Source organism: Chlorocebus sabaeus, chromosome 19, assembly GCF_047675955.1.
Source record: "Chlorocebus sabaeus isolate Y175 chromosome 19, mChlSab1.0.hap1, whole genome shotgun sequence".
Classification (NCBI taxonomy): Eukaryota; Metazoa; Chordata; class Mammalia; order Primates; family Cercopithecidae; genus Chlorocebus; species Chlorocebus sabaeus.
Genome location: NC_132922.1, coordinates 31,266,864 through 31,289,544, shown reverse-complemented (window position 1 = coordinate 31,289,544; position 22,681 = coordinate 31,266,864). Strand labels below are relative to the sequence as shown.

Below are 22,681 nucleotides of genomic sequence, written 5' to 3'. Positions count from 1 at the left end.
GTGCCACCGCCTGTCCCAGGCTTGGGGCTATGGACCTTTGGACTCACAGAAAACAGAGGCTCTGACCCACGGCTATCCAGATGCAGCTGTTCTGTGCCCCAAAGGCTACTCACAGCAGGCAGAGCCTATCTGAGCCACTGTGGGTGTGGCTGGGCCACGTGGTCCCCTTCCCAAAAGAACTCAGCTGAAGCGGCCTCCCACCCTGCATTCCAGGCCTTGGAGATGGACTGTTCTTGGTGGGGCTGTGCTGTGCACGGTTGCAGCATCCCTGGGCTCCCCACAGAAGGGGATCAAACGCTTCTCCAGTGACAACCAAAACTGTCTCCAGATACTCCCAAATGTCTGCAGCAGACAGCGCAGAGTCGCCCCTGGCTGAGAAACCCATCCTACGGCGCACTCGCCGTGAGGGTTCATGGAGGATAAGCCCCCTCTTCCTCTTCCACCCAAGAATAGAAGAAAAGCACCGGAATGCCACGGCGCCAGGTCCTTACCAGTCATGCGGCACGGGCTGGGCCACCTCCCAGCCGTAGTGGGGGGCATCTCGGATCAGGCCTCCCAGCAGTGCCGCCTGGTGCATCAGCTTCTTGGGGATGCAGCCCACATTGACGCAGGTGCCACCGAGGCCCCACCGGGTGCCTGGGACGTGGGAAGAGCACATTTGAATTTATGTTCAGGTGACTGCTGAAGGCTTCCCTGTTCTTCTAGAGTGTTTGGAATTCCTTTAACTTGCTTTGTAACTCTAACAGGGCCCAGTTGACATGCCACATGAATCTGCTCTCTATAACTGTACTCAAAAATAAAAAGTTGTTTTTGTTTTTTTTTATTATTTGTTTATTTGAGACAGAGTTTCACTCTTGTTGCCCAGGCTGAAGTGCAACGGCGTGATCTCTGTTCACCCCAACCTCTGCCTCCCAGGTTCAAGCGATTCTCCTGCCTCAGCCTCCTGAATAGCTGGGATTACAGGCATGCACCACCATGCCCGGCTAATTTTTGTATTTTTAGTAGAGATGGTGTTTCTCCATGTTGGTCAGGCTGGTCTCGAACTCCCGACCTCAGGTGATCCACCCACCTCAGCTTCCCAAAGTGCTAGGATTACACATGTAAGCCACCATGCCTGGCCTATTTCTATTTTTAATTAAAAAAAAAAATTTAGGCCGGTGTAGTGGTTCACGCCTGTAATCCCAGCACTTTGAGAGGCCGAGGCGTGCAGATCACCTGAGGTCAGGAGTTAAAAAACAGCCTGGCCAACTAAATTGAAACCCTGTCTCTACTAAAAATACAAAAATTAGCTGGGTGTGGTGGCATGCACCTGTAGTCCCAGCTATTCAGGAGGCTGAGGCACGAGAACCACCTGAATCCAGGTAACAGAGGTTGGCAATGAACCGAGATTGCAACACTGCACTCCAGCCTGGGCAACAGAGCAAGACTCTGTCTCAAAAAATAAAAATAAAAAAATTAGAGACAAGCTCTCACTCTGTCGCCCAGGCTGGAGTACAGTGATGCAATCAGAGGTCACTGCAGCCTCAAACTCCTGGGCTCAAGTGATCAAGGTCTGCCTTGGCTTCCCAAAGTGCTGTGAGTACAGGCATGAGCCACTGCACCTGGCCAGAGTCATTCTTGATAATGATGAAGAACTTTAAAGTAATGTTGAGTGAAACAGGACACTGTCCAGAGACCATGGACAGCAGGGCTGAAGGACTTTGGTGTCAGTTGCCCTCTGTACAGCAACTGGGCCCACCTCCCGCCTCCTTTCCCAGGATACCCAGCTCCCATAGGGTGCTGCCTACCTTGGGGAGAAGGTTCCACGTAGTCCACCACGGCCACCTTCCTTCCCAGCTGAGCGGCTGGAAGGACAAGGAGAGCAGCAGGTGAGCATGGGGAGCTGGCTCAGGACTCAAGAACAGGCACTCCTTGGGGCCTGTGAGGTCCAGAAGAACGTGGGCAGGGTCTGGGCCTGTGGCTGCCCACACGGTGGCTAAGCTGCACGATGCTAGGGACCCCTGATCTGCCTCTGCACTCTGGCCCACTGAGCTGCGCTGCCTGCTGGCTCTGCACTGAGCCTCTTGCTACCACTGCCCACCCAGCTGCGCTGCCCACACACACAGGAGCCCTCAGACCTCTCAGGGCCTGCAGCCTTTGTACCATCCATGCCTCACAGTGCTGGCATCAGCCCCACCTGCCCCTGCAGGTTCACTACAAGCCCAGCGCCCACCCAAGCATCCCTGGGTGGCATCCCCCAGGTAGCCACCCCACCGGGAATGGCTCCTGACTCAGAGGCTCTCCCTTGCCCCTTCCCAGCCCAGTCAGAGCCCCCTAGGTGGGTATTTGCTGCCTCACTGTCAGGACCAGGACACCAAAGCTCAGGAGAAGTGACGCAGCAGCCCCAGGGTAGGCCAGCCCCAGAGCAGGAGCCGAGTCCTGACTCCAAACCACACTTCCTGCGGCAGAGCCACCCAGCTGCCGTCCCAGCCATCGGCGGGGCCACCCAGGGCCACATGTTCTGAGGCCAACACAGAAACCATTAGCCAGGACCGGGCACGGTGGCTCACACCTGTTATCCCGGCACTTTGGGAGGCTGAGACAGGTGTATCACTTGAGGTCAGGAGTTCAAGACCAGCCTGTCCAACATGGTGAAACCTGTCTCCACTAAAAATAAAAATTTTAAAATTGGCTGGGTGTGGTGGTGCAAGCCTGTAGTCCCAGCTACCCAGGAGGCTGAGGCATGAGAATCGTTCAAGCCCAGGAGGCAGCAGCTGCAGTGAGCCAAGATCATGCCACTGCACTCTAGCCTGGGCGACAGAGCAAGACTCTGTCTCAAAAAAGAAAGAAAGAAAAGAAAACATTAGCCAGGGCTAATTTCAAGCTTCCATTTGGCCAGGCTTGGGCACTGCATCAGCAAACTTCAGGCCTTGGACTTGACTGCCTCCCAGGGCACACATAAATCTCATGAACCCTACAATGCCACGGGATGTGTTTGATTCATGGCTATTAGAAAGCAAGATTAGAACAAAGTTTTGTAAGAGTTCATTTTAAAAATCCATTTTGCTTGGCTGGGTGCGGTGGCTCACGCCTGTAATCCCAGCACTTTGGGAGGCCGAGGCGGGCAGATCACGAGGTCAGGAGATCGAGACCATCCTGGTTAACACGGTAAAACCCCGTCTCTACTAAAAAACACAAAAACAAAATTAGTCGGGCATGATGGCAGGCGCCTGTAGTCCCAGCTATTCGGGAAGCTGAAGTAGGAGAATGGCGTGAACCCGGGAGGCGGAGCTTGCAGTGAGCTGAGATCGTACCACTGCACTCCAGCCTGGGTGACAGAGGGAGACTCCGTCTCAAAAAAAAAAAAAAAAATCCATTTTGCTCAACTGAATGAATAATGGGATTCCCATGCTCAATTTAAAAGCTCAGGCCAAGGGGATGCTTCAAAAAGCTAATGTCACCTGGGCACAGTGGCTCATGCCTGTAATCCCAACCCTTTGGGAGGCCGAGTGAGGCGGATCACCTGAGGTCAGGAGCTCGAGACCAGCCTGGCCAACACGGTGAAGCCCCGCCTCTACTAAAAATACAAAAATTATCCGGGCATGGTGGCAGGCTCCTGCACTCCCACTTACTCAAGAGGCTGAGGCAGGAAAATTGCTTGAACCCAGGAAGCAGAGGTTGCAGTGAGCTGAGATTGTGCCACTGTACTCCAGACTGGGTGACACAGTGAGACTCTGTATCAAAAAAAAGGTAATGTCCACAAGGCGCGGTGGCTCACGCCTGTAATCTTAACACTTTGGGAGGCCACGGCAGGCAGACTGCTTGAGCCCAGGAGTCTGAGACCAGCCTGGGCAATACAGCAAAACCCTGTCTCTACAAAAAATACAAAAATTAGCCGGGCGTGGTGACATGCGCCTGTGGTCCCAGCTGCTCAGGAGGCTAAGGTGGGAGGATGGCTTGAGCTTGGGAGGTGGAGGCTGCAGTGAGCCAAGACTGTGTCACTGCTCTCCAGCCTGGGTGACAGAGCAAGACTCCATCCCAGGAAAAAAAAAAAAAAAAAGCCAGTGTGCAACTCCCACATCTGACCATGATGGAGCAAGGCCCAGATCTACCCTCCCCCTGAAGCCACCCAAAACCCAGGTAAAATGCATGAAACGGCGGGCTTTCAGGTACTTGATGTCAGGCAACAAAGGACCTGAGGGAGAGGAAACAAACATGGTGAGCCCTGGGGAGTCTCCAGGATCCAGCACTGCAGGCCAGGGGAGACCCAGGAGAGTCCAGCGCGGGAGAGGGCTGAGAGCTGGGGGAGACTGAGGCAACCAGAGGTCATGCATAGGAGACAGTGAGGAGGGGGCTGCCTAGAGAATCTGGGAGATCTGATCGACGCATGTGTCTTGGGAAACTACCTGAAACCAGACAGAACCACTTGGAAGGACTGGAGGGGACAGTGCCTCTTACCAGAAGCTGGACTGGGAAAAGCACGTAATTCCTGCGGCACTGGGTAATGCTTCAGTAGTTGAGAATCATAAGCCCTACACTGGGCCCTGCTCCATACCCACCTAACAAATCTTTTGCAGAAGACCCAAAAGGATCAAACTGACTCTTAATAACGGCATCAGCAGAGCTCAATAATAATATTTCTAGAAATACAAAAAATGCCCCGAACCCAACAAGGTAAATTCAAGTGTCTGGCATTCAACCATAAATTATCAGTCACACAAAGAAGCAGGAAAATACACCTATAAAGGGGGGGCAAAAAATCAGTCAGTGGAGACTCACTAGGAACTGACACAGATGCCAGAATTAGCAGAAAAGATCAATGAAACAGGTATCTAACTATTCCATATTTTTTTCTTTTCATTTCTTTGGTCAGACGCCTCACTTCTGTGCCCCATCTCCACCTTATCACATACGATAAACTATCTGTTCATGTGTCTGTCTCGGTAATGAAACTGCAGAACTCCGTGAGTCAGGGGCTTTTGTCCTGGTTCGTCTTTGCTGTTCCAGGTCCTGGCCCAGAGCTTGGACCACATTAAGTATTCAAATGGTCTGTTGAAGAAATTAGCATGTCAAAAACAAACCTTTCTCAAAGAACACTGTTCCTCCTTGAGTGTTCAAGATCCCAGACCTCTGAGTCCCTTTTTCCTTATTTACTCCCTACCAAAAGTTCTCTCTCCTTCGACTCCGGGGTGGTTCTGTAAACCTCTTATGCAACCCAACTTGCACTATACGGCAGCTACTTCTCACAGTCACAGACTTTTGGTGTGGGAAGGATCTTTTTCTCTTTTTCTTGAGATGGAGTCTCGCTCTGTCTCCCGGACTAAAGTGCAATGGTGCGATCTCGGCTCACTGCAACCTCCGCCTCTCAGGTTCAAGCGATTCTCCTGCCTCAGCCACCTGAGTAGCTGGGATTACAGGTGCGCACCACCATGCCCGGCCGATTTTTTTGTATTTTTAGTAGAGATGGGTTTTCACCATGTTGGTCAGGCTGTTCTTAAACTCCTGACCTCGTGATCGCCCACCTTGGCCTCCCAAAGTGCTGGGATTACAGGTGTGAGCCACCATGCCCGGCCAGGAAGGATATTATATGCAATTTGTTCTACCTACTTACCCGAAGTTTGAGTCTCCTTCATAACATCCTCACCAAGTGCTCACCTATGCCTGGTACCTTGTCTGGGAATGTACTGCCTTCCCAAGTGGTCACTGAATTTTGGGAACTCTCCCAGCATAAAATTCCTCCTCATATTAATTGGAAATGTTTTCCTGTAACTCTTAACTATCTCCCCCCACCCGCCACATGCCTGCTCTTCAAAATTTAAAACAATTTATTTTTCTTCTTTCCCCTTAAGTTTTCTCTTTTTGAATTCCTTCAATGATGAGTTTCAAGGATAGATTCCTTCAACTAGGATAGTTTAGGTGACTTCTCTCCAAATGACCCACCTTCTCCAAAGTTCAGAAGGGATTTCGATGCTCCCAGTAGGAAGTCTGAGGCCCTAGAAATGGGCAGCTCTGGACCTGCCCTGGCTCCGGGCTGTGTCAGCCTTGAACTCGGTCGCAATCAAACATCTGACCTATGAAGTTAACAGCAGGCCGGGCGCGGTAACTCATGCCTGTAATCCCAGCACTTTGGGAGGCTGAGGCGGAGAGATCACCTGAGGTAAGGAGTTTGAGACCAGCCTGACCAACACAGTGAAAGTCATCTCTACTAAAAATACAAAATTAGCTGGGTGTGGTGGTGGGTGCCTGTAATCCCAGCTACTCGGGAGGCTGAGGCAGGAGAATTGCTTGAACCGGGGAGGCAGAAGTTGCAGTGAGCCGAGATGGCACCACTGCATGCTAGCCTGAGCAACAAGAGTGAAACTATGTCTGAAAAATAAAAGTTAACACAGCATTCACTGAAATCCCTGAGGCTTTTTTTTCTTTTTTTTTCAAATCTTGTGGACTTCTGAGTGGTACAACTGCAGCTGCCTTGCCTGGTAACTTGGGTACCTGGTTTGCGGGTCCAAGTGTAGGCCATTCTGGTAGATTTGATTTTTTTTTTTAATTTAAAAAAAGGCTTTTTTTTTTCTTTTAAAGAGACAGGGTCTCACTTTGTCACCCAGGCACTGGTGCGCAGCGGTGCGATTTTAGCTTGCTGATGCCTTGACCTCCTGGGCTCAAGCGATCCCCCCAGCTCAGCCTCCCAAAGTGCTGGGACCACAGGCACACACCATGCCCGGCCCTCAGTGGTTTTCATGGATGAGTGTATCCCCAGACCCTCCGAAGGGGAGGATAGTGCCTTATCTCTCTCCTTCTTCCACCAAAAGGGCCGCACCTGGCCTTTCAACCTTGATCCAAGCGAGGTTGAAAAGCAAACAGGGCGTTCATCTTCACCCTTTATAGCCACATAGCCACATTTCTGCCTACAAGCAGCTTCCACTACCCCCCCGCACCCCAAGGCCCGGCCTCATCAGCCGCAACATCTTCACCTGGCCTTTCACACTGAAGCAGAAGGAGTGACGGTTTACTTTCAGCTGCACGGTCTCCATCATACCCGTAGACCCAACAGCCGAGCTTCCCCTCCGACCCTTCTCCTCAGCTCACTGCCCCACTAGCCATTCTGCATGTTCAAACAGTGCAGGCACAACACGGAAGATATAACCAAAGGCTCAAGCTGGATTGTAGAGATGAAAACTACAACACAGGAGATGAAAAGTACACTGGACGGGATTAACGGCAGGTCAGATGTTGCAGAATCTTTTATTGATTGGTTTAAAAACACAGGAATAGAAACTATCCAAAATGAAATGCAGAGCGAAAATTGGTTCTAATGAAAAGAGCATCAGTAGGTTGTGGGGAAGCTTCACGCAGCCTAATATACATGGAATTAAAGTCCCCACATGTGAGGGGAAGAGGGAGGGACAGAACAATTATTTGATAAAATAATGGTCAAAAAATTTCACAACTTCATGAAAACTAAAAATTCATAGAACCAAGAAGTTCAACAAACTCCAGCAAAAAAAATAAAAATAACAGAATGACATCAAGGCACACCATAAGTAAAAACCATTGCTCAAGACCAATGAAAAGAGAAAATCCTAAAAGCAACCAACACATACCACAGAGAAACTAAGATAAAAACAGTAGCAGATTTCTCACTGGAAACAATGCAAACCAGAAGTCAGAGGGGCAAAATTTTTAAAGTACTGAGAAAAAAAGGGGGGCCGGGCGCAGTGGCTCACACCTGTAATCCCAGCACTTTGGGAGGCCAAGGCGGGCGGGTCACAAGGTCAGGAGATCAAGACCATCCTGGCTAACACGGTGAAACCCCGTCTCTACTAAAATCACAAAAAATCAGCTGGGTGTGGTGGCGGGCACCTGTAGTCCCAGCTACTCAGGAGGCTGAGGCAGGAAAATGGTGTGAACCCGGGAGGCAGAGCTTGCAGTGAGCCGAGATCGCACCACTGCCCTCCAGCCTGGGCGACAGAGCAAGACTCCACCTCAAAAAAAAAGAAAAAGAAAAAGAAAAACAAAACAACAACAACAACAAAAAAGAAGGCAAAATAAAGATGTTTTCAGACATACAAAAGCTGAAAGAATTCATTACCCCCAGAGCCATATTACAAGAAATGCTAAAGGATGCCCTTAAGGTAGAAGAAAAATACCAGATGGAAATGTGGATCCTCACAAAGGAATGAAGAGCACAGAAATACATGGGTGAGTATGTGAGATTTTCTCACACGTGTATTTTAAACAAAAGTAATAATGATGTATTGTGGATTTATAACATATAACAGTAAAATGCATGATATAATAACATAGAATGAAGGTTAGGAGGGGTGGAATACAGGTATGCTTTTTTGAGAGTAGATTGACAAGTTAAGGTACATGCCATAATCCCTAAAGCAACTCAAAATAAATCAAAGATCTAACTGTAAGAGCTTGAACTATAAAATGCTTAGAAGAAAACACAGGTGTAAATCTTTGTGACCTTGGATTTCTTAGCTATGATACCAAAATCATAAGCAACAAAGGAAAAAAAACAGATAAATTGGACTTCATCAAAATTTAAAACTTTTGTGGCACGAAGGATACCATCAAGAAAGTGAAAAGAGGCCAGGCACGGTGGCTCATGCCCGTAATACCATCACTCTGGGAGGCCAAGGTAGGAGCATCACCTGAGGTCAGGAGTTCAAGACCAGCCTCGCTAACATGGTGAAACCCCATCTCTACTAAAAGTTCAAAAATTAGTCGGATATAGTGGTGTGTGCCTGTGGTCCCAGCTACTTGGGAGGCTGAGGCAGGAGAATCAGTTCAGGCTGGGAGGCAGAGGTTGCAGTGAGCTGAGATCATGCCACTGCACTGCAGCCAGGGTGACAGATCGAGACTCCATCTCAAAAAACAAAACAACGGTGGCCCACGCCTGTTAATCCCAACACTTTGGGAGGCCAAGGTGGGCGGATCACTTGAGGTCAAGAGTTCAAGACCAGCCTGGCCAGTATGGTGAAACCCTGTCTCTACTAAAAATACAGGTGATGGTGCACACCTATAATCCCAGCTACTCGGGAGGCTGAGGTGGGAGAATTGCTTGAGCCTGAGAGGTAGAGGTTGCAGTGAGCCGAGATGGCGCCACTGCGCTCCAGCCTGGGCAACACAGTAAGACCCTGTTTCAAACACACACACACACAAACAGCTGAAATGTCCAGAACAGACCCATCCATGGATATAGGAAGTAGATTAGTGGTTGCCAGGGCGGGGAGATGGGGGAAGAGAGTGACTGCTAATGGGTATAGGGTATTTTGGGGAGAAACTAAAATGTTCTTGAATAACACAAGTTTGAACTGTGCAAATCCATTCATACATGGATTTTTTTCAATAAATATAATCCTTGACTGGGCCCAGTGGCTCCCACCTGTAATCCCAGCACTTTGGAAGGCCAAGGTGGGCGGATCACCTGAGGTCAGGAGTTCGAGACCAGCCTGGCCAACATGATGAAACCCCATCTCTACTAAAAATATAAAAATTAGCTGCGTGTGGTGGCAGGCACCTGTAATCCCAGCTACTTGGGGGGCTGAGGCAAGAGAATTGCTTGAATCTGGGAGGCAGAGGTTGCAGTGAGCTGAGATTATGCCATTACATTCCAGCCTGGGTGACAAGAGCAAAACCCCATCTCAAAAAAATATATATATTGTCTCTCCATATCAGTGAGTTCCAAATCTGTAACCAAACTTGGGTTGAAAACACAGTATTCAGCTGGGCGTGGTGGCTCATGACTGTAATCCAGCACTTTGGAAGGCTGAGGCAGATGGATCACTTGAGCTCAGGAATTCAAGACCAGCCTGGGTAACATAGCAAACCCCATCTCCACCAAAAAAAATACAAAAAGTAGCTAGGTATGGTGGCGCCTGTGGTTCCAGTCACTTGGGAAGCTGAGGTGGGAAAATTGCTTGAACCCAGGAGGCAGAGGTTGCAGTGAGCCAAGATTGCGCCACTGCACTCCAGCCTGGGCGACACAGTGATGTCTCAAAAAGAAAAAAAAAAAAAAGAAAAGAAAAGAAAAGAAAGAAAAAGGAAAAAAACAGTATTCATAGGATGCAAAACTATATATACAGAGGGCTGACTTTGTATCTGTGGGTTCTGCAGGGCCAACTGCCTGACTCCAGTATGCACGAATTTCGGTGTCCATGGATTTTGGTAGCAGCGAGGGGCCCTGAAACCAGTCGTCCTCAGGTATCGAGGGACAACTGCATATGTAATGTGAGGTATATCTCAATAAAACTATTCTAAAAATATGAAACACTTAGGGATGTGTCTGATAAAATATGTGAAAGACGTATACATTGAAAACTACAGGCCAGGCACAGTGGCTCATGCCTGTAATCCCAACATTTTGGGAAGCCGAGGTGGGAGGATCATTTGAGCCCAGGATTTTGAGACCGGCCTGGGCAACACAGAGAGACTCCCACCTCTCTTTTTTTAAATAAAAAAAACGTGAAAAAGCAACTAAAAAATGCTACTAAAAGAAATTTTAAAACATCTAAATAAGAGATATAACACATGACCCAGCTGGTCCAATTTTAGGCACTTACCCAAAATAATTAAAAACATATATCCACACAAACACAAAGACAGATGTTCACAGCAGTACTGTTCACAATAGCCTAAAGGTAGAAAAAATTCAAGTGTCCAGCTACAGGGGAACACGTACACGAGACGGCACAGCCATAAACAGAACACTACTCAGCAATGAAAAGCAAGAAGCCATCGACAGTTACGCCAATGAAGACGAGTCTCAAGGTCATTACCCTGAGTGAAAGAAGCCAGAAGAGGAAGATGACATACAGCAGCATTCCGTCTACACCCAATTTTAGAAAATGTAAACTATAGCCACAGCACATGCCTGGTTGCCTGGGATGCAGAGGCGGGGAAGCCAGAAGGGATTGCCAAGGTTTCAGAAAATGTTGGGGTGTTATGGGCTGAGCTGTATCCCCTCAAAATCCCTGTGTGGAAGCCCTAAACCCTAGCACTTCAGAATGTGACTGTATTTAGGGACAGGGTCTTTAAAAAGGTAATTAGGTTGGCTGGACGCGGTGACTCATGCCTGTAATCCCAGCACTTTGGGAGGCGGAGGCAGGCGGATCACTTGAGGTCAGGAGTTCAAGATCAGCTTGACAAACATGGTGAAACCCCGTCTCTACTAAAAGACAAAAATTAGCCAGGTGTGGTGGCAGGCGCCTGTAATCCTAGCTACTCGGGAGACTGTGGTAGGAGAATCGCTTGAACCCAGGAGGCACGGGTTGCAGTGAGCCAAGATCGCGCCACTGCACTCCAACCTGAGTGACAAAGCAAGACTCCCTCTCAAAAACAAACAAACAAAAAAAAGTAGTTAAGTTAAAATGAGGCCATATACAGGTACAGTGGCCACACGTGTAATAGCATTTTGGGAGGGTAAGGCAGGAGGATGGCTTGAACTCAGGAGTTTGAGGTTGCAGTGAGCTGCGATCACGCCACTGCACTCCAGCCTGGGAGGCAGAACAAGACTCTGTCTCCAATAAAAAGCCAACACAAAAAGATGCCATCCACTTGATCCAGTAGGACAGGCATAGGTAGAGATTAGGACGTAGACATGCACAGAGGGACAACGGCTGCCATCTACAGCCCAAGGGAGAAGCCTCAGAAGAAACCAGCCCTGCCCGCACCTTGATCATTTCCAGCCTCCCGAACTGAGAGATAATAAGTGTGTGCTGTTTCAGCCACCCAGTCTGTTGAGGCAGTCTGTTCATTACGGCAGCCCTGGCGGACTAACAGGGAGTGGAGGACACACTCGCCATCGTGACTGCGGTACTGGCTGCACGGACTCATGCACATGTCAAGACTGATCAGGCTGCCCATTTTAATAGCTACAGTTCATCTCCACAAAGCTGCAAAACCACATCATCCTCTGCAGGGAAATGCCACTCTCATAAAAGGCGAAGACATACCCAGGAGCTGTCCACATTCTGGATTAAAGGGGACTCAGGTCTCTGCAGCTACAGCATGGGAGCGAACGCACAGCCCAGGTGCCTGGTCTGCTAAAAGCAACAGCACTAGGCCTTGTGGCTGCCTGCGCCATCCATTTCTGGCAGTGGTTCTGACAGTACGGTGTGACACTGACCCTGCGTGCCTCTGCTGATCCCCAATAGGCCAGGAGACTTCCCAGGTTCCTACCCACTCCCCAGCCCCCCGGGAGCAAGAGTAGTGGATTTCTTTTACACCATGTATGCTTCTAAAGCCCAATACTGGACATCAGAGAAGCACAGCTTCAGGGCCAAAGCGCCTGGTGAACTCCCTCTCATTTCAGCCCCACCTCCCTCTCACCCACTCCCCTCCCCATTCACCACACCTGCCCCCTTATCATTGTTTACACATGGCCAGAGCAGACCAGGAACTCCTACAGCAGGGCACAGAGTCTGGCAAAGTGCTGGTGGCTCCATGCACCATGCAGGTTAGCAGAGAACTGCGAGGTGTCATCTCGGGACACCTCTGGGTCCAGCCCATTTGCCCAACATCTTTACTCACTGGGTGCCAGGCCAAGTACAAGACTCAGCCAGCAGAACTGACCATGGGCCCTGGGGGAAGGTGCCAGCACTAAGAACAAGGACAGGGACAGGAAAGGAGGGTGCAGCTCCAGCCTCACAGCTAGCTGGGCAGGTGCAGAGAGCAGGCAGGCAGGGGGACAGCCACAGTAAGGCGAAGCAGAGGACTGTGCAGAAGCATGTGAAGGAAAGTGGGGAGCCCACAGAGGGTGTGAGTGGTGGGAGCTGAGACTAGTCGGACTGGGGCTCTCACTGTGAGTAAAGCGGAAGAGCTGGAGGGCTGGAGCTGAGGAAGGTTCAGCCATGAAGTGCCGCAGTGGCCGCTGGGTGCAGCAGACAGCTGGAGTGTGGCAGGGAACAGGCCACAACACAGAGGCCACTGGGGTGACCCCAGCAGGGAGGTGGTGCATTTTGCTCATGGACGCTTTCTGGACAGCACCACCCTCTCTAGGGGCCCTAAAAGCTTTGAGGCCTTGCCACAAAGGATACAGAATACATACCCTCCTTGGCACAAGCCAGGCCGCCAGATCCCCCGCCAATCACCAGGAGATCATAGTCCCGCTGACCTGCTGAGAGAAGGGATGAGAGGTGGGAAGGAATGTCTGTCTGGTTAAACATGGTATAGGATCTATTTCATCAGGATTGGAGACTCCCTTCTGTGATGGTCAGGGGTGACAAGGCAACCACACATCATAGCAGAAAGAGTGACTCGATACACATAGTCTGTGCAAATCCAGAGACCAAGCCATATGGTGGTGAGGTTGGCCGTGGGTGTGTGTGATCATCTTTGCAAATCACACGCATACCACGCCAACCACTCTGAACTCAAACTTCACCCAGTGTTCTGAGTCAGAATTAAAATATTTTCTTTTTTATTCTATTTATTTTTGAGACAAGATCTCACTCTGGCTTGGGGGAGGGATGAAAAGCAAGAAGGAACACGATCAGCACAGGGCTAGGACACAGACCCAGAAGGGCCCCCACGACAGGGGCACAGTGGCACAATCACAGCTCACTGTAGCCTCTACCTCCTGGGCTCAAGTGATCCTCTAGCCTCAGCCTCCAGAATAGCTAGGACTACAGGCACCGACCACCATGTCCAGCTGAATTTTTTTGCTTTGTAGAGATGCGGTCTGGCTATGTTGCCCAGGCTGGTCTCAAACACCTGGCCTCAAGCAATCCTCCCACCTTGGCCTCCCAAGGTGCTAGGATCACAAGCATGAGCCACCAAGGTGGACTAAAGCATTCTCCTCAAGTCCACGTGCCTTTCAGTTGTGAAGGCTGCCTTCCATCACAAGTGAGCAAGAATAAAAGCACAAGCAGCCCCTGTCCCTCACAGCTGGCCAGTGCACACAGCCAGGGTCTCGGTGTGCCCGGCTGCAGTCACCTAGGAGGGAAGCCACCCTGGGCACAGAGAGAGCTGCCTGGGCTCAGGTTTCATCCCTGGAATTCCACTTGGGCTGGTTGCGGTGTCGCCTCACCTCGGTCCTCTGTGGTAGCTGACTGCACATGGTGCCACTTTCAGCCTTTTTAGCCTGCAAAAGGTGTCATCTGTGTGCGAGCTACTGGCGAGGAAGGCAGGCAAGGGGCAGCCAAAAAAGGAAGGGATGGAGAAGAAGGGAGCGGAGGGAGGAAGTGCAGAGGGGAAGTACACTGAACTGGACCTGAGGTCCGGTACACCCAGAGCCAGGCACCAGCCCACTCCCTGCTGAAGGAAGGAAGAAATAACAGAAAGTCATCAGTCTGCGGGGTGAGGGCAGGGTGGGGACTGATGACAAGACTCTGGGGTATAAAACAAGTAGTGCCCTCACCCCCTCTGCAGATACGAGCCTGCCCAGATAAGAAGCACCACCCTCCCAGAGCACCTGGAGCTGGTCGCTGCTTCAGACAAGGCCAAGAGTTTCCATGATCAGAGTGGGGTCTGTCATCCAAGGCTGGGCAACCTGCCCACCACCTGCATCAGACCTAGCGTCTGCCGTGAGAAGGCTGCACCTATCTTTGCAGCCACCTCCACCTTCCTAGGCAGGCAAGGCTGCAGAGAATATACCTGGAGTGCCATGTCTGTCCGCACCCTGGCTCTGCAGATGCCCCACAGACTGGGGTCTAGAACATGCACTCCTAAATGAAACAAGAGCTGGAGACTACAGGAGACCTGGCTCACAGCTGAGAAAGCTTGGGAAGCTGCATCTAGGCACTCAGGCCATGGCCTGCAGCCAGCCTGCCCCACAGCCAAACCCATCCACCGTTTCACTTGGCAGCCAGCATCTGAGTGCATGTGAGATGTGTGCGCACCTGTGGGAACTGACAGAGCCACAACTCAGTTCCAGCAGCCAGTCCAAAGCACACTCAATTCCTTACTCAACTCAAAGGCTTGGAAAGGCCTAAACTGTTGTAAATTATTCTGATAGCTTTAATATAAGTCTAGAGAACCAAGAACTGCTGGTCAGGTAGAAGCTGCCACGAGGTCCCCCGGAGAGCATGAACCTGCTGATGGAGAAGAGTCTCTTTCCTCCTGCTGCCTGGTAGCCAGAGGCTTTGCCCAGAACGTCCCTACCTTCCATGGCAGGTGCCTGTCCTTCTTGTTGACATAGCAGGGTCCTCGTTATGTCACCCTGCCCTGCAGCCTCGCACTGTGCCCCCTGTCTGCTATTGGAAAGGGTGAGCAGCTGTCTGTGTGGATGTGCTTACCTCGGGCGGCTTGCTCTCCCCCTGTGCACACCCAGGAGCCCACTCGGGCTGATAAACACTGGCACAGGGGAGTCATTTGCAAGCATAGGAGATCTGCCTTTAAGCACCTGGAAGGGCTTGGGTAGCCTGCTGGGGAGGAAGGACCCCAAAGTACCTCAAAGGTGGGTAGGGCAGATGCTCCTCGGTGGGAGGAAGGGCTGGGTGGCAGGTGTTACCTGGGGACACACCACCTGTGCACTCCAGTGTCCTGGGGAGCCTCATAACCTTGCCTTTCACCTACTTTAGCCAGGCATACCCTCTCCACCTGCAGGGCTTGGCCCCAGCAAGTGTCTCCCTTGCCTCTGCCTTCTGACACATTGTCCATTAATTTTCTGCTCCACTTTGAACCCACTGCCTGGTACAGGCCAGCAAAGAGCAGGTGCCCAGAGCTCATAGCAAGGCCCAAGAGAATGCAGCACTGCACCAGTGAAGGCAAGCGGAAGGGTCCTCCAAAATGTGCACCCACAGGCGGGCTGGCCATCTCAGGGGCCCTCCTGTATGGCTGCTCTATCTTGAACTCTTTCTAGGCAGCAGGTATTGTCATTCTGGCTACTGTTCAGGGGCTGCATCACCCACCCGCTCCAAGCCTGGGACAGGGCCAGTCTTCCTGCTCTAAAAGGAGAAACTGCAGGGCCTGCAGTCCCAGCTACTGGGGAAGCTGAGGCTGGAGGGTGAGTTGAGCCCAGGAGTTCAAGGCTGTAGCGAGCTATGATAGCACCACTGCACTCCAGCCTGGGTAACAGAGTGAGACTGTCTCAGAAAAAAAAAAAAGAAAAAAAACACACCCCTGGGCCGGGCACAGTGGCTCACATCTGTGTTGCAGGAAGTCAGGGACCCCGAATGGAGGGACCAGCTGGAGCCATGGCAGAGGAACATAAATTGTGAAGATTTCATTTTAATGTGGATATTTATCAATTCCCAAATAATACTTTTATAATTTCTTATACCTGTCTTTAATCTCTTAATCCGGTTATCTTTGTAAGCTGAGAATGTACGTCACCTCAGGACAACTGTGATAATTGTTAACTGTAGAAATTGATTGTAAAACGTGTGTGTTTGAAAAATACGAAATCAGTGCACCTTGAAAAAGAACAGAATAACAGCAAGTTTTAGGGAACAAGGGAAGACAACCACAAGGTCTGACTGACTGCAGGGTCAGGCAAAAAGAGCCATATTTTTCTTCTTGCAGACAGCCTATAAACGGACATGCAAGTAGGAGAGATATTGCTAAATTCTTTTCCTAGCAAGGAATATTAAGATCCTGGGAAAGGAATGCATTCCTGGGGGGGGTCCGTAAATGGCCACTCTGGGAGTGTCTGTCTTACGTGGTTGAGATAAGGACTGAAATATGCCCTGGTCTCCTGTAGTACCCTAAGGATTATTAGGGTGGGGAAAAAACTCTGCCCTGGTCAATTTGTGGTCAGACCAGTTCTCTGCTCTTGAACCATGTTTTCTGTTGTTTAAGATGTTTATCAAGACAATATGTGCACAGCTGAACATAGACCCTTATCAATAGTTCTGATTTTGCCCTTGTCCTGTTTCCTCAGAGGCATGTGATCTTTTGCCCTTTGAAGCATGTGATCTTTGTGACTACTCCCTGTTCGTACACCCCTTCCCCTTTTAAAATCCTTAATAAAAACTTGATGGTTTTGTAGCTCAGGTGGGCATCACAGTCCTACCGATATGTGATGTCATCCCCGGCAGTCCAGCTGTAAAATTCATCTCTTTGTACTCTTTCTCTTTATTTCTCTACCGGCCGACACTTACGGAAAATAGAAAGAATCTACGTTGAAATATTGGGGGTGGGTTCCCCTATCTGGTGCCCAACGTGGTTTTCTTTTTCCTCAGGGCATGTGGGAACCTGATTCAATTTGGTAGGTGCGGAGAAACGTTCATCGGTCGGGTCCACGGAAACACTTGTTCGCCTCCCTGACGATTGGTGAGTTGTCTGCATATTGTCTGGGGTAACTATGGGTCACGTGGAGTCTAAACATTATGCTTATCTCTGCTATATTAAACTCCTGTTAAAACAGGGGGGAGTTCAGGTTCCCATGGAAAATATGGTCACCCTATTCAGCGCGGTGGAAGAACACTGTCCTTGGTTTCCTGAAAAGGGAACATGAGATGTGGAACTATGGGATCATGTTGGTGCAAAATTCCGGAAATTGGTCCCAACAGGAAATTATGTTCCCGTCACTATTTGAGGTGATTGGGCCTTCGTACGTGCCGTGCTGTCGTAATGACATACCAATTCCGTGACCCCCTGTAGTTACCACAATTTTCTGAATCTGGTGACCCTCTACTTCTTCCTCAGCTTTCCTCTCTTGCTCGGCCTTCATTATCTGCTCAGTATCTCCCTTCGCCTACTCCTCCCCCACCTGACAATACTGAGGGTTCAATATCTAAGTCTGGTGACTTTGGTTTAACGTCACCCCCTGATGATCTTATTTCTTTTCATGAAGAGCTGATACTTGTAGCTCCCTGACTTGGACAGCCCAGGACCATATCCATGCTAAGTCTTCCCTCTCCAAACCTTTGCAGTCTTTGCCTCCGGAGCCATCCAAACTACAATTTACCTGTAATTCTGCAGGCCCTCCCCCATGCACCACAGCCCCTCACCCTCCTGTCATTTCGGTCCCTCAACCGGTCACTTTGCCATCCACTCAACCTGCTTCTCTGTACCCTTCTTCACGCATGGACACCCCTGCCACTCTGGTTGCACAGGACTGGGCCAGTAATCACCAATATGCTGCTGCCTCTTCTGCTCCCCCAGTGCCCTTTTCTCACACTCTCATACCAGTCCAACCTCCTCAACCTCAGTTTCCCTTATCTACATATACTTTTCCTGTCACTTCTATGCCAACTCCGTCTCATGTGCCTGCTCTTGAAACTTCCATGCAACGCTTGTTACGCCAAAATAAACAAACAAATAGATGAGAGGCGTGGGCTTATCCTATCGCGCTGGAACCTCCTAATGCTCAAGGGGTACAAGTGCGTCAATATGCGCTGCTCAATCTTACCTTTTTAAAAGAACTCAAGGATGCTTGTACTCAGTATGGTCCTACTTTTCCATATGTTAAAATGGTATTACAGACTCTTTGTACTGAGGTCATTTTGCTTCCTTTAGACTGGGACCTTTTGGCAAAAGCTGTTCTAACTCCATCTCAGCATTTACAATTCCGTAGCTGGTGGTCAGAGGAGGACGGCCTGCAGGCTCAGCTAAATTGGGCTGATGGCATTCCAATTACTCAGGCTCAGCTCACAGGCTCTGATAACACTCTGATACTACCACTCAATTAGGCTTTGATGCTCTCACCACGGAACAAGCAACAAAGCTGTGTATGAGAGCTTGGGATAAATTACGTGCCCCAGGCCAAGCTCCTGTTTCTTTTACTACAGTTAAACAGGGTCACAATGAATGATATCCTGATTTTTTGGCTAAATTACAAGATGCTGTTGAAAAATCTGTCTCTGATGAGCACGCTTAAGGTATTTTCCTTCGTATGTTAGCTTTTGAAAATGCGAACCATAAGTGTAGAATGGCCACGTGTTCCGGCCAACGACAAAATTTACCTGATCACGAGGTGTTGCCTGCATATATTAAGGCTTGTGAAGGCATTGGATCAGACACACACAAAGCTATTCTGTGGGCATGGGCCATGAAGGATGGCAACCAAACTGGCTCGACTGATTATTTTCTTGGAGCCTGCTATAATTGTGGTCAACTTGGTCACACTAAAAAAAAAATTGCACTGTGAAAAACTTAAAAGCAGCCAAGTCGGCTCAACAAACACGGTCAAATGCTCCTGCTACCATTTGCCTGCGTTGTCATAAAGGTAAACACTGGGCAAGTACTTGCCACTCTAAGTCTAATATAGATGAAAATCCCTTGCCACAGAACCAGGGAAACGGGAAGCGGGGCCAGCCCCAAGCTCCAGTATCAAATGGGACACAGACTAGACCAACATTGCATTTCTCCTTCAAGCAGTCCCAACACAGCCCCCAGCACAAACAAATTTACCTACAGCCAACCCAGATGGGTCTCAGTCTCTTCTTCTGTCTCAGTACAATGTTTGTGTACCTCCACAGTAGGGGGCAGGGAGGCCGATCTCTGTAGTACCATTCCTCTAAATTTACCACCTAATTTTTTGCCTTTAATTGTCCCCATGGGGGTCACTAGCCCTTTACCTCAAGGTTCGGTGGGCCTGGTGTTAGGCAGGGCATCCACCTCTGCTAAAGGTATCATAGTTCACACCTGTCTCATTAATTCTGATTCCTCTGATGAGATTAAACTCATCGTGTCTGCCAAAGTTCCTGTTTCCATTCTGGCTGGTGAGTCCACTGCTCAATTACTTTTACTACCTAATATTGTTTTAAACAAAGGAGATAAGACACGGGGTCCTGGGATGGGCTCCGGTGGTGAAAAACCACTTATTGCATTAATGTAATTGCTAAACAACAGCCCACCTACACCATACACATTCAAGGAAAAAAGTTTGAGGGCCTAGTAGATACCGGGGCTGCGATTTCTATTGTTTCCTCTAATTTACGGCCTTTGTCCTGGCCTAAACATCCCGCTAACATGAGATTAGTAGGTGTTGGAAAAGCTGATGAAGTTCACCAGAGTATGTTTATCTTGCCTTGCACTGGCCCTGATGGTCAAAAGGGAACAATTCGCCTTATATCACACCAATCCCCATTAATCTTTGGGGAAGAGATTTGCTGGCATAGTAGGGGGCTAAAATTAATATTCCACATAACTGTTATAGGTGCTCCCAGTCAACATATAATGGAAAACATGGGGTTTGTTCCCGGACTCGGTCTCGGTCCAAAACCTGAAAAAATTACTAAACCACTTCAAGTTACTGTAAAAGAAGACAAGGCTGGTTTAAAAGCATAATTTAACCACTCCCCACTCCCAATTACATTTAGCATTGTTTACTTTAAACTTTCTAAATGTTCCTAAAGAAAATACTGTGACTGCAGCTAAATGCCATTATATAGGCAAAGAATTCTTCCTAAATGAAGGCAAGCCAGTGTCACGGAAAAACTCCCAAACCAATACCTGGGAACCTGGAAAAATTATAACGTGGGAAGAGGGTATGCTTGCATTTCACCAGGATATCATCAATCCCCTGTATGGGTGCCCATTAGGAGACTTAAACTTTGTGTGAATACTGACACTAAAAACCACAGGGAAGAGACGTCTGCATCAGAGACCGCCCTCATACCTGGTGAGATCTGTGCCAACTCCTCAGAAACTGGCACGTCAAATCAAAATGGGTCTGGTTCAATCCTTCCTAATGGCAACGGAGACCCCTCTAACTAATCCCACTTCTCCTAATTCCCTCTTTTTCTCCTTATGAACCTAAAAATCTCACCATTTCTATTAGCCTGAAAATAACATCCCTCTGTTCTTCTTTTCCTCCTTCAGCACTGGATCTCGCTTACAATAGGTTTTATTTAATAACTATCTTCCTTATACTTTCTGTCTCACCAGTTTCCCCTCAAACTGATTTACCTGCTACACAAAACTATTCTTACTGGGCTTATGTGCCTTTTCCTCCACTTATTCAACCTCTCACCTGGATGGATGCTCCTGCGGAAATCGATACTAATGATAGCGTGTGGATGTCTGGTGCTACAGATGACCATTGCCCTGCTCAACCAGGAGAAGAAGGCACTGCATTTAATGTTACTATGGGTCATAAATACCCTCCTCTGTGCCTCGGACACGCACCTGGTTGTATCCATCTAGAAACTCAAGTCTGGGCTCCTTGTCTTCCAGAGAGATTAGCTACAGGGAAATGGGGACATTTGGTATCCGGCCTCCCCCTTTCTCCTTTAAGACAAATAATAAAGGGGAGTAATAGGAGATACCCTATACTTTCAATATAAACCTGTAGGAAAACCATGTCCTAAAAATTTTGAGGGCCCATCTAAAACTTTAATTTGGGAAGTTTGTGTTAACTCACACGCACTAGTATTAAAAAATGACTCGGCCGGGCGCGGTCGCTCATGCCTGTAATCCCAGGCATGAGATTTGGGAAGCCGAGGTAGGCGGACCACAAGGTCAGGAGATAGAGACCATCCTGGCTAACACGGTGAAACCCCATCTTTACTAAAAATACAAAAAATTGGCCGGGCATGGTGGTGGGCGCCTGTAGTCCCAGCTACTCGGGAGGCTGAGGCAGGAGAATGGCATGAATCCGGGAGGCAGAGCTTGCAGTGAGCCGAGATCACACCACTGCACTTCCAGCCTGGGCGACAGAGCGAGACTCTGTCTCAAAAAAAAAAAAAGACTCATATGGTTTAGTAATAGACTGGGCACCAAAGGGCTATTTAAAAAACAACTGCTCCTCTGGCAGAAGGGAATGCCTGGTGGCTACTTATTTTATTTCTTACTGGGAGGAACAGGATCATCATCCTATTTTGCATAGAAGGTTCAGCTCGTTCTTTCCCTTAAGATGGGAAGATAAGGGCATTACCTCCCTGAGGCCTTGTATGATATTCCCCATTCTGAGCCCAGAACGCCCAGAACTTTAGAAATTGGCTATTGCCATGTCTGGACTGTGAGTGTGGGAAGGGGAAACTTTTCTGTCTGTTGTTCCCACTACCATCTCTCACATCCGTGATTCTGAACCCCATGATAAATCCCCTTTGAACCTTTTTCCTCTTTTTGATGCCGATTCCCCCTTTATTGGACTCCACTAGCACGGGTGCATTTAACTTTCCTGAGCTTGCCTACCTGACACATGCAGCCAAGAAGCTTTGAAAGATGGAGTGCTCTGGCCGAGGGTTCCAGGTCTCAGCAAGGCCACGAGGTGGTGACTGCCTCCCAAAACTCTGTTGGGCCACCCTCTGTCCTGGAGATCCCCAAAACCTCCATAGCAACAGCTCTGCCCATTCACACATGCAGTCAGCCCTCCCTCCCGAGTACACCGCCGGCTGAGGGCCAGCCACCCTGCCTCCCATAGCCACCATCCCTGGGAAGGAGCCCTGACCCTGTCCTTACACCCCTCTACACTCACTGCCTGTGGGGAGAGCTGCTCGCTGTCACAGGCATCCAGGGGGCAGGGTCGAGGGGCCCCCTGCATGGTGGGGGACCATGTTGTCGTGCATGGAATGAAACTGGCCACACATAACAGATATGGTGGCGCTTTGGCGAGCTCTGGGGGAGTCTGTCCTACAGGGTGAGGTTTGAACCCTCCTGAGTGACCAGACACCCAGCGTCTGCTTCAAGTGCTCAGTTATAATTATTGTCCGGATTTGGTCAACTGTTCCTCAGGGGCTCCAGGAGGATAAGTGTGTATCCTCCCCTTGCTCTGTGCAGCCTCTAACCTCTAGAGTCTACTAGGGGTCTGGGAAGAAGGTGGGAAGTCTGGCCAGTGGGGCCGGTAGCTGGTGACCTCAGGAAGTAG

At 49.4% G+C, this 22,681-nt stretch overlaps 1 protein-coding gene across 2 annotated transcripts in view; it reads right to left on the bottom strand.

Moving 5' to 3' along the window:
• The window catches only part of TXNRD2 (thioredoxin reductase 2), a 65,047-nt gene that overhangs the window by 41,943 nt on the left and 423 nt on the right, over positions 1-22,681 (bottom strand). The window contains exons 2-4 of one of the 2 annotated variants that reach the window (XM_007975005.3): positions 13,034-13,102; positions 1,788-1,844; positions 492-636 (exon numbers count right to left, since the gene is read on the bottom strand). In XM_007975005.3, the coding sequence (XP_007973196.1) occupies positions 492-636; positions 1,788-1,844; positions 13,034-13,102 (271 nt within the window). The remainder of the gene's footprint in view (positions 1-491; positions 637-1,787; positions 1,845-13,033; positions 13,103-22,681) is intronic. The other variant, XM_007975006.3, reaches the window with a different exon arrangement.